Source organism: Tauraco erythrolophus, chromosome 10, assembly GCF_009769465.1.
Source record: "Tauraco erythrolophus isolate bTauEry1 chromosome 10, bTauEry1.pri, whole genome shotgun sequence".
Classification (NCBI taxonomy): Eukaryota; Metazoa; Chordata; class Aves; order Musophagiformes; family Musophagidae; genus Tauraco; species Tauraco erythrolophus.
In genome coordinates, this window is record NC_141474.1 from 31397993 (window position 1) to 31410563 (window position 12571).

General features: G+C 43.3%; 1 protein-coding gene across 1 annotated transcript; it reads right to left on the minus strand.

The window, feature by feature from the left end:
- Nucleotides 1–9647: 9647 nt before the first annotated feature.
- Nucleotides 9648–10583, minus strand: TACSTD2 (tumor associated calcium signal transducer 2). The gene has a single exon (XM_009982872.2). It carries the CDS (start codon nt 10581–10583, stop codon nt 9648–9650), a length of 936 nt encoding a protein of 311 aa, XP_009981174.2.
- Nucleotides 10584–12571: the final 1988 nt, after the last annotated feature.

Genomic DNA, 12571 nt, shown 5'->3' on the forward strand with positions numbered 1-12571 from the left:
ACGAAGAAAAAAATAGCGGAGAGGCATTAAGAAAATCGCCCAAACAGGAAACTCTGAAGCATGACTTCATTTCAACTGAACAGATACCATCTATTTGTCTGTCAACAGTTGCATTGCACAGAAAAAGAGTAACAGTTACAAGTGCATCCTGTAGCAATTTTAAAGTACCAATCTGCTTTCGACTGTGAAAAAGTCAATGTCCTCAGTCACCGAGAATAAAACAAAGTGTGATTTTTTTTTTTTTTTTCTTTCGCTTTTATTACCACCAGATCAGAATGCCTGCAGGTGTCCCACGTGTGCATCCCCACCTTTCTGCGCTGGGCTCCGTGTCATAGCAGCCATTCGTACATACTGAGGAAAACCAGGACAGAGCAAGCATTTTGCTAATACTTTGCTCTTGAACGCAGGGTGCGTATCTGCTGCACCCAGCCTGGAAACAAAACGACTCAACATGGCAAAACTCGGTGTCTCCGAGCTGATACCCTGCTACTCACGGGGCATGGAAACGGCAGGCCCCGGCACCCGGCCACCTCCCGCCCCAGGGTCCCCGCCGGCTCCAACAGCGGCCTCCGCCTCCCGCTCTCCCACCGGCACGGCCGCTCCTCTCGGAGAAAGGAGCTGCGCGGTCGGCTCCACTCGCCTTCTCCTTGTCCTCCCTTTCTGGCAGCGGCCTGGCGCGCCGAGCCGCCCTCGGGTGCTGAGCTCGGCTGCCGGCCCTCAGCGCCTGGCATCCCGCACGCGAGCGACCCTCCCCTCCGACCTCGGTGCTGGCGCGACTATCGTGATATGGGCAGACGTGAGGAGAGGGGAGGGGGAGAGGGAGACGTGTCACTCAGGCGCCCGCCCGGGGCGGGGGAGAGGGGGTCGCTCCGGCCGCTGTCCCAGCCGGACGTCCGTAGGATCCGCTCAGGGAAAGGCCGCCTGCACCGGGCTCCGCTACTCACCGCCCCGGGCGGCGGCGGAGGAGGAGCGGGAGGGGGAGGAGGAAGAGGAGGAGGAGGAGGACCGGGCCGGGGCGGAGGGCGGGAGCGGGGGGGTGGGACGGGGCCGGAGTCGCGCCCCTTCCCTCAGGCGGCGGAGAGAGGCCCCCTCTCCCCCTCCCGCCGCCTCTCGCGCCCCCTCGCGGAGGCTCCGCCTCGAGCCCGGTGCGCGCCGGGACCCGCCATTTTGTGGCAGCCGGAGCCGGCAGGCGGGCGGAGGCGTCTCCTCGGGCCTTTCTGTGTGGCCTCTCCCCGGGCTTCCCCCGTGGTGTTGCTGCGAGGCCGGCATGCTGCCCTGCCTTACCTCCCGGCTGGGGCTGCCCCTGAGACTGACGTCCCCGGGCCGGGCTGTTAAGATGTCCCAAGCCAGACCTTGAGGCCTCCTCAGCTGTCAGAGCTCAGGGGTGTTATGCCTTGGGCTTGCTCGCTCCTATTTGTGGAAACTTGAAGCAGCAAAGTGCTTCCCACCACTGGAGAGGGCGGGTGACACTCCTGTGGAAGGGAGCGGTCAGCTCTCCCATGACAGTGGTAGGTGAGGAAGTGAGGTTTGGCTTTTCCTACATCCTAGAAAATGGCGCGCTGATAACCTGATATGTAACTTTTGGCCTACTCATCTAGCTGACCGAGGTACATCTTAAATGATGCGAAGAACAGGTTGTTTGCTGAAGGAAAGGAGGAGGCCGGGGCACGTGTGGTAATAACAGGGCAGCCCAGGCTGCATACAAGCCCTGAGGCTTGGCATGTAAACAAAGGCCCTCTCATTTCGAAAGGTAAAGACCTTTGCCTTCAGCAGTGACATAATCTCTGTATGAGCACACTCAGGTATTATTCAGTGTTTGCGGAGATATTCATTAGCCCAGCCCTGTTTATTACCAAGGCTCTCTCCTGTGACAGTTCTCAAGCACTGGTGTCAGCTGCCAAGGAAAATACATAGTGACCACATGGAGTCCAGGCCAAGAAGAAACCTTTTGTAATGATAGGTAAAATGTCTATTTTCAGCAGACACAATTCCTTTAAGACCTGTCCAGCCTCCATTATAATAAGAGGTGTAAAGACTAAAATCCATCAGTCAATGAGTGCAGCATTAATTTTTGTGACTGTCAGCTCCAGTCACGAAAACAGAAGAGCTGTAGCAGCAGAAAAGCACTTTGTCTAATCTAAGGCCTGTGTGTGTCCCAGCTGTCAAGAAACAAAGAACTGAGATGGAAGCTCTGATCAATGTCTCCTGAGGCTTAATATCCTTACTTCTTAGATTTCGTATTTGCCTGCTTTTCTTGTTTTCTTTATCTGGAATTCATTGTTCCTAAGCCAAGCGTGAAGGCTTTCTACCGTTTCTTCCATGTTGCAAATTTCATTCTTCCATCTCTCAGAGTCTCCACTTTATTTCAAGTCAGCTGAAAACGTAGAGGTTTTTTTCTTTGCATATTTCTTTTTGCTATTATTTGTTTTTCCAATTGCATGATTTAACTGTCTGCATAGAGAGTATAGGAGCTATTTCCGCATTCCTGACTTGCCTAAATTCCTATTAAACTCAACGGGTGTGTTGAGTGTGCAAGGATGGGGCTAAAAATTGTGTTCTACATTCTGTGCTTCTAAAGTCTCCCCAAGTGGCACCACTTATAATTAAAATTTCAAAGCAGACAAGCAGCAAATACAGCACAGGTAATTATAGGATCTCTCTTATCAGATACCAACACTAAATGTCTGTCTATATGAAAATGTAGTAAACAGTTGAGCAATTGCATAAAGTGGTGTTTTTCTCTAAATAGACATATAATGAAAAAAACATTCTAAGTAGTCATTTATACCATGGCTCCTATTGAATTTTAATGAATATAGATGCATATAACTTTTTTTTCTGAGGAAATAAGAGTGAAAGCTTTATGTTTTAGAGAGGTAAGTTAAGACTTGTTTTGTAGCCAAGATTTTGCTTACCAGCCTCATCTCTTCTTCAAAAAAAGACTAATTCACACTTCTGAAGAAGATCAGAAGGCAAGCTTTCATGCCTTAAGACTGCATAAGACCCACTTAGAGGTCATAAGTGATGTATAGGTTTTCTGATAAACCTCAGCATGGCACTGAATTTCATTGCTGAAAAACTGATCCGTAGAGTGAGTTCAGATCATGAAGCATTTTCACAGCTGTCTTTTTTTTTTTTTTTCCCAAAGATGAAATGCGTACAAAACACCTGTGAACTCTGTACATGGTAGGATGGAGCTCACAGAATCATTTATCATTACCTGTCCCCAAATCTTCGCTTCAAGTTGCTGTGGTTGAAACCATTTAATATCAGAACCCCTTGACTGACCAGGTATGAGCTTATCAAAGCTTTTGTTCTCCACATACACTGTACAAGTACAAATGCACTATGCAGAAATCCTTAGCACAATTGACCAATTAACACTTCAACAGGTAGAATTTTCCTGTGTAGATGTGTCCATTAGTAGTTTTGTATTTCTTAAGTAGTTGCACTGAACTGAATGAGATTTTGTACATATCTGAAATGACTCACACAAGCAAACGTCAAATCCAATAAAAGTAATGAAAAAGAGTTTAACTGTGAATATAAAAGAAAACATTTTCTATATATTCAGATGGAAACAATTTGGTACTAAAGTCTCCTTGCTTTCAGTTGCTACCAATTTTGATCATCATAATTAAAAAATTGTTGGTTAAAATGTACAGTTTTCAGCTTCAAATGAAAAACTTACTGTAAAATAATAAATTATTTGGCTTTTATATAAATCCAAGCAGAAACTAATTGATGGTTTTGCCATTCAAGTTTCAGTGTAATTCACTTCTGCTCATTAGTGTTGGGCTAAAATCTTGGCAGAAACAATGTACTCTGTCACCCTTCTGCACATCAGAAATTGAATTTAATGCCACTTAGCCTGTTTCACCAGTTGAAATCCCAAGAGTTCGCATGCACTTAAAAGACTAGGCAACGCTTTTCATAAATACTAAGATTTTTCCAGATGTCGTTCACTAGAATATCTGTCTTGGTCGACTGCAAGTGGGTTGTGTTGCGTACTAACTGTCCCTTGCCCTCCCTTGCCCCACTGACATACCAGGTAGTGGGTGCTATTTAAGAATTTTTTAATAACTATTTGTGCTTGTTATCTATATTGTTGAAGAAAAAAAAAAAAAGAAAAGAAAAACTAGATTCAAAATCCAGAAGATGAAGTTACTTGGCCAAACAGAAGTTTACTGCAAAACCATTCCTTTAAAAGCCACAAAAAACTATTGGATCCCTTTCTAGTAAGGAATTGATTTTGATATCCCAGATGTCTAGTTTGATAGTGCCATTTCTTCAGCACTGGCATTCCTGGGAACCACTTACGGCTGCCAGTCTTACGTTGACTTGGTGTGTACCTTGCTGGCCCAGAATGCTAGTCAACCCACAGTTGAGTGCATTAGCTGTTTTTCTTCTTCTCTGGGTTGAGATAAATATAGACAAGATACTGGGAATTAAGGAACCAAATGTACAAACATTCAGATTAAACACATTTTAGGAACTTCTGATTTTGAGGGCCTTAAGATGGAGTAATGAAAATGAACTCCAGCATTACGTATTGCTTTCAGCTTGCCAGCTCTGGCAACCATTGCACTTCAGAGGGCAACTTGGATGCTTAATAGTTGCAAAACATTTGAAGGATCTATCATTCAATAATTTTTATTATTCTAGCTTCTAATTCTTGCACATAGTTTGCAAGCTGCTTTTAAAACAGCTGACTTGTATAGAAACATCAGAGAAAAAAGTAAATATCACAGAATTCTTCTACTGCTCTCTAAAGTACAAAATTTATTTGGAGAGACTGAAAAATGGGAGCATTAATTAACTTTCTATACTCAAGAGATTTTGCTTAAGTCCTTCAGCAGAAGTGAGACAATTAAAAAGCTATCTTATTTCCAACAACAGAAAAGAACACACGAAGATTGGAAGAAGAAAGGAGAACTCAACAGACCTGTGCTAAAAATGAGTGTGTCTGCACTGCACAGTGCAGTGGCTACAGCATAGCCACATCCAGTTACTTCCTAGCTGTTCCACTGCTTTTCTGGGTGCAACCAGGTAAGCAAAAATGCTGAGATTTCTCATTCAAGCCTTATAATGTGACATTTATTTAAAAAAAAAAAGCTGAAAAAGGTTGGGTGCACGTGCCACCAGTACTGTTGGACCCACGCGTAAAAATCTCAGTGGAAAATTAGAAATGCGTTCTCGTTCAGTCTTTCGTTTACATAATACAAAGTCTCCCTAATTGTTTCTGCAGCGCTCGATTTGTGCTGGAGTAGGACCGTAGGAGTGTTATCCCTCAGAGAACAGGGATCATCATGAAAATGAGATGTGAATCTTGCCAGGCTGCCTGGCGTGTGTGAAATTTTAACTAGATAAATCCTGGTACAAGGAATTTGATTAGAACTGCTGAATAATAATAATTGTAAAAGTTCTGGAAGTTGATTTTTCCTGCTCTGATAGCAATTGGAATGGTTTAAGATTAATTTTAGCATTCAAAAGAGGTAATTGCAGTACTTAAAACCCTGAGGCAAATCAGTGGAAAGGATAATTATACCTGCACGGGGAAGACTATCTGTTTAATAGCTTTAACTTGTCCAATTAAGGAGAAGTGGAGGAAGGGCCAATCTGTTACTTCTTTAACTATTCTCTGAAAAAGTGGTTTTGATATACAAGCAATAGAAATTGCTTTGTTTTTCTAAGGCGATTCCCTGAGATTTAAACATTTTAAAGACTGTTGGGGGGATCGTGTGTCTAGTTGTCATTAAGTGCTTAATGTCACAGAGTGCTGCTGTTTTACCATCTAAACGAGAAAAGAGAGGTTGGCTGCATTTATGCGGTAGGTATTTTGTTTCACATCCTTAACCTAATCTGGCCATAATCCCAGTCTAAACATCCATGAAGAGATTATTCTTAATCAGGAGGAAGATGGGACAAAAAGAGGAGTCTGTTGTTCCAAACCAGCAGCAGGTTTGGGCTACTTTACCACTGATAAGAGCTAGAGCAGGCTGCAGGCTGGCTGAAGGCAACGCAGGATCTGCTGCCACAAAGCCTTCCCTAGGGCTTGTCTGCTCCAACAGGAACAGTGATGTGTGTCTTTAAGTATAGGTGTGGGAACGACCGGCATGTGTGTGTGTGGGGGGGGTGTGTGTGTACACACGCCAGTCATTTGCAAATTAATGCAGGGATTTCCTGTCAATGGGTCCGAGAATACATACTTGCATATCTAAGCAGGCCTTGATTTTACCAGGGGGAATAGAGGGAACAGAGTTTAAGAGGGTTTTAATCCTTCCATGAATCCTTATCTTTCATTTCCTTGCTGCAGTGCTGGCACTGCTTCTGGCGCTTTCCTTGGATCTTGACTGGTTAAAAAAGTTTTAAATCAAAGTTAAAAGCAAAGGCCCAAACCCGTCCTGGCGCTGGACGGAAAGGGCAGCGTTATCCTCTTCAGCAGTGGCACAGAGACAGGATTTTTTTCCTCTGCCAGTGGTTATTTTGAGCTTTCTAAGGCAGGCCTCCAGCAGTTGGAATCGCAGAACATAATTTAGGCAACAGACATCGTTAAAGCGAGCCTACCCGCTGTTACATAATACAGGTGGGTAATACCACAAAGGCACTCTTGCATATCAGCTATGGGTTTATTTCTGTATCTGTCCATAGACAGATGCATAAATACGTACGTCTATTAAAACAGCATTCCAAACCAAAACAATTCCCTGAATGCATCTATGCCTGAGCAGAGCCCACAGAGACTGATACAAGACTGATGTTAATCACATTGTTCAGGGCACTACTTAAAAGCTGTCAGCCATAAACCCACCATTACCATGCTGGCTGTGCCCATAGATCCCACTGCAAAGAGTATAAAGCCAAATTATTTAAATACGGTGAATAAACACACCATTAAAACAGGATGATGTAATCAGGAGAAGGATAACGAGATATTTCTCAATTAGAATACATAATAAAAAGTATTTTGATACTGCAAAGTTTAAAGTTGACAAGGAGTTCATTTTCTCCTTTTCAGTGAGAACATCAGCAGTGGACAGAAAGTCAAACGAGCTGAACATCATGGACTGTTAATATTTGTAACAGTCTGTAAAATCTGTAAAATATTTGGTTTACCATGTGCAAAAAAGATATTAATACATAGGCTGAGACTGGAGCAGCAGGAGAGAAACGAGTACTTAGCAGGAGCAATGGGTATGTTTGGTTTATTAAAGTCCAGATCCTACAGTAGCTTTACATAGCTTTATTCAAGGAGAATGATCTAATCCAAAGAGAGGTTTCCTGAGCTCTACACTGCAATTAATCTTCCCATTCTTTTGATTAATTGCAGACACACACCTTATCACTCCTATTAAACGACCTGAGTGCATTTCCAGTCCCCTGGCAGCATGCAGTCTACTGGTGCTTGAGGACTAGCAAGGAAATAACTGACCACAACACACGGTTTTCATGGGGCAGTGCTTTAATGATTAATAAAAATATGGATGGCACCACAACAGCCTCTCTTCTCGATCCCAGCTTCTAAAAAAACAAAAGCAGGAGCCAAAGATAGATGTTGAAACTATTATCTGATAAGGTTTTTTCAACCATTAGTCACTTTTGCTTTTCCTAATCAAAATTATGCCTACACGTTCGTGTTCTATTTTAATACAAAATCTCATCGTTCACCTTGAGAAGAATTTTTTTTTTCTTGTGACAGAAATGAAGAAAAACGCAGTGAAGTTAAAAGAATGTTGAAAGCCACAGTAGATCCCCAGAAAAGATGACTCATCTCATGATCTTCTCTGATGGAAGGACAGCACCAACCTCTTAAACACATAGCTTTTTTCAGCTCTGCATAAGTTAAGAAAGTGGTTAAGTAATGTACTTGGAAAATTTTCATTCTGATCCTATATTTCTTCAGCACTGAGGGCTCCTCAGCTCTAGATTTTTAATTTAATCCATTTTATAAATAACTAATTACAAAATTGTGTGGAGTTAGGCTAAGTTCTGAATTTTCCTATGACTTGGGAGAATTCAGCCTAGATATTAAATTTTCACTTTATCTTTTAGCAGTAATAATGTATATACTTGACTGAAAACCAACCAGCTTGGACGTGTAGCCATAAGGCACACAATAAATTATAGACCCTGATCCAGAAATTTTTGAGTGTCTTAATACCGCTGGTGCAATTGCATAAAAATCAAATTTTGGGGAAACGTGATGCATCCGCCTCATCTATGTATGCAAAACCCGAATTTTCCCAGCAAGTAAGTGAACAAGAATGAGGTTAAATGGAGATGGTGTATGTTGAGCTGAAAAATATTAAACAAACACCCTCCCACCCCCCAAAAAGAGCAAGTCTCTTCCTCTTCCACTATAAACAAAGGTAGAAACAGAATCAAAGCATCTTCACTTTTTTCCTAGTATCCTGTTCCTCCAGTAGAATCAGAGACGCATGTTTAATAGTTTGCCCCAGAAGTAGGGTAGTACTGGCTGTTACCAGAACTACTAACTAGTGACATTAAAACTAATTAACGGCATAACGAGCTGACTCTGCTGCAGTGCCTGTGTGCAGCAGTATCATTTTGAACATAAGGAGATTAGACTGGTGGGTCGTCAAGACATCCATGCACAGTACGGAGAGTACAACTGCCAGTATTTCAACACTTAACAACAAGCAGTATTTTCTTTAAAACGTCCTTCGTGGTGGTTACGACCTCCCTAACAAGGAATGCAGCAGATGAGTAGGTAGCAAAGAAGTCCAGTTCTAGTGTCTTGGCCAAATTCCAACTTCAGTAATTACGCTCTGCTCTTAAATTCCCCCTGCAGCTCTACCAGAATAAAGCTCTTTTTCAGCTTGTCCTGAAGCATTGTGTAGTATTTCTGTGAAGCTGTACAACGCTGAAAAATATCTCTTCCCATTAAAATTGCAAGGGGAATTTAGGTAGACAGAAAGCTATTACCAGAGTTTGAATTTGGGCACGACACCAAGGTTAACTTACACTTGCGTTGGGATCAAGGGATCTTTGCTGACTAGGAGTGTCAGACCCTTGTTAAAGAGCACAAGTGGGAATAGCTCACTGTGCTGCCTGAATACAAACTTGGAAACTTGGGATCTCTGCACCTGGAAGTGACCGCAGGAATGTTTCCTAACAAATGACTCTGTATAAAAGCCTCTGGTGCTGTAGAGTATCTTATCACAACCTTATTTGGCTGTTTAGTAATATTCCTGAAATTATTGGTAAAAAAAGTTCCGACAATTTTTTTTGAAAAAAAAATCTTGACCAACAGAAAAGCAGCTATATAACCTACTTATGCCAAGGCACGTGTTTGAATTTCAGCAAGTAGATACACCAAGAACCTCTCAGAGTATTTCAGCGAGCTGAAAGCGTTGTGTGTTGTGCTAACAGACAGCAAAATGGAGAGCCTCTCAGTGGGGACTCATTTAAAACGTTCAGGTAACTGGCTCCCAAATTAGCTGATACCCAAAACCAAGAGAGTCATTCTTACTAAACTAGAATGCTTTAGAACAATCATTGTCCAAATTCCCATAAAAAGGAAAAGAACTCCCCAAATCCATCCACATACATTGAGTCCGTTTGCGATTTGTGCTTTGTGCCTTTTTTTTTCCTTTTCTTTCTGTTGTTGTCTGTCTTTTTTCAGATTAGGGCAGCTGTACGCTTGGGGCTTTTATTTCACCCATTTCTTTGATCTCAACTTTCTCGTATTTTCTTGTCCGCAGCCACCTCAGAATGAGCAGCAGAGTGATGCCAAAGGCAGCAGTCAGTACCACCACTGTCACCACAGCACTGATGCCAGTAGCCAGTTGGCTCATGCAAAACTCTGGTGGCTTTTCATCAACATAGTAAATCCTTATTTTTTCAATATCCAGAGTATCTCCATTGACAGAAACGATTAATGTACTGTTAGAATGAAACACGGAGTCATGTTTTACGTCTTTTTCAAAGTAATAGGCTACGTCGGCGATATCTACATCACACCCAGACTTCTCGGAGCCACTCTGGCTCAGGTGGATTTGGATAAGCGGGCAATCGTACTTGATACGAGTGATGTACTTGGGGTGCAGTTTGTATCGGCTCTCAAACAGGTGCTTCAGGGTGTTTTCCAAGGCAGGAACATCGAAGGCACTGGACCTTTTTCTGTGCTTCATTTGAATGTAGATCAAGCTCGTTCTAACCAGTTCACGACAACTCAGGCTTTTGTCACCCTTCTCCGTTCTTCTGATGCCCGCAGTGTTCACACACCAGCAAGTGTCAGTTTGGTTGCACTGCCTGGCTGTGAAGACACCACTGTCCTTGCAGTCTGGATTGTAAATGCCATCGTTATCTAACAGCCCACGGGGACGGCCCTGGAAGCGCTTCTCCTTCAGGGGCGTCATTTCTGCCTTCATCAGCAAGCATTTGGAAGTCAGTGTTGAACAGTCTACCTTGTGATTGGAACCTACCAGCGTGCAGGTGCAGTTGCCAGATCCGTCCTCAGCACATTCCGCCCACTTGTTGGTCGCGCAGGTACAGTTTTTGTGTGCTGATGAAGCTCCCACCAGAGTCAAACCCAGCAGAACACCAAACAGAGGCTCCATACTGCAGGAGAAAAGCGCGGATGAAGTCCGGAGCGATAGCAGGCAGGATCCAAAGCTATAATCCATTCAGGGAGCCTACTCGTTTCTACATGCTGGTGTGCTGCTCTCTTGATCAAGATTCAAATCAAACCCACCAAACAGGTTCTCCTTCCAAAACAACTGGCATCTCCTACCCAAATCCTAGAGAAGTCAACAAGCTGCACTTTCATCTGTTGCTTCTCAGGGAGTGGCACCGATGCCTGCCTCCAGCTTCCTGCCATCCCTCTCACTTGATGAGGAAATAACAGGGAAGGGATAAAAGCCACCCTGAAGCATAGCTCCTACCTTGGGCTTCCTTTATAGGTTAAAGCACGAGCAGCTTGCCCTTTTCCTTCTGCAGACTTATTATGGACTATGTAAATGCATGTTTAAGGAATTTCTCCCATCTCCTCCACTTTCATTGTGGTTTTCCCTGTGTCTTCTATCACACAGCTTCTGTATCATTCCACTCTCTAGATTCTTACCAGTTACGGACTTCTTCCTTTCTACTTTCCTATATTTATAAAGCAAAGCCTTTTAGATTTTTATGGATGCTGCCTGGAGTAGCTGCCAATTCAGGAGGAGTGACTGTTCATCAGCTCGATGGCTGCTCTCCTACTTACAGAGCACAGGAACGCAGTCTCCTCTTCCAGCACGGAGAGTTTCTCTCCCCCCTTCCCTTTGGCACACATCCATCCCAAGGCAGTACTAGGAACGATGATTTTCATGCTTGCATTACCCTTACAAAGCTGTTAGCTGTTTCTGAAGAAATTTTTCAATCTGAACTTTGAGTAATGCCTTTCGCAGTACACTCCAGTAGCTCCCCAGTGTCCTAACGATCTACAAAGCAGGAGTTACCCTTTCCATGTGTTTTGGCAGCAGCTGAAAGGTATTTTCCAGTTTGCATTAAGCAAGTCCTCTTCATCTGATTTGTCAAACACTGCCAGACACTTTATAAATCATTATTTTCGGACAAGTAACGACCACGGAACAGCATACATGCTGTTTCCCTGTCCACACAACTTGCACGCTGCCTTGCAGTCAGCTCCTTTTCCCTCTGCTGCCATTTTCCTGAGGGCCTGCCCTGCTTGAAATCAGTGCAAGCTGGGCTGCTTGTAGCCACAGCTTGCATCTGTGCCAGCAGTGGGAAGCTACCCTGGCTGCCAGTGAGTGTTTATGACGCAGTGAAGGTTTAAAATTAGAGCTCCAGGTGGAAATGCCCTCTACCACTAGAGAAGGACAAAATCTGGAGTTGAACTTTGCAGCAAGACTTATTTCCAAATAAGCTACAGAAACACACGCTACTTGAGGGAGCAAAGATGAGACAAGTTCTTCCAATTATTCCTGGCTCCTTTACAGCACGTTATCACACTTCTCCATTTCCCCTTCCTTCAGAGAAAAAGAACAGTAGTTACTTTTCTTAGAAAATAATTGAGATCTACAGCTAAAATTACTATTAAAATCTGTAGGTATTTCAAGTTGTCATATTGATGATTCTTTGATAATAGTTTAGTAACTCTTTTCCCATTTTTAATTTCCAAGTCATTCATTTACCTATAACAATCTGCTTTTTTAAAAAAAATTCACATCCCTCCTTCAAAGTCAAAATCCATTTAGCTGTCACCTACATACTCATATCTTGTCTTCGTTTTATTTCACGTTACGAACTTTAGAGAGAGTAAGTTTTGTTTTTCTTCTCCCTGGAGGGCAGAGCCTCAGCTGCTGCCAACTTACGGCTTTGGGGAAGTGACAGCAATTTCTGTACGGCCGAGAGCTGCGCTGCCCCTGTCCTTAGAAAGCACCATGTGGATGGGCAGTAACAGGACCTTTTGGTAAGCAGCAGTTTGCTCCTTGTGATGTTTGCAGACATTCGTGTTTGGTCTCAGCCTCATAATACCATTTGGCAGTTTCCCTTTCTTACAGACACCGCCAGTGAAGCAGGGAGAAATTAAGTGGTTTGTCAAAAGTAA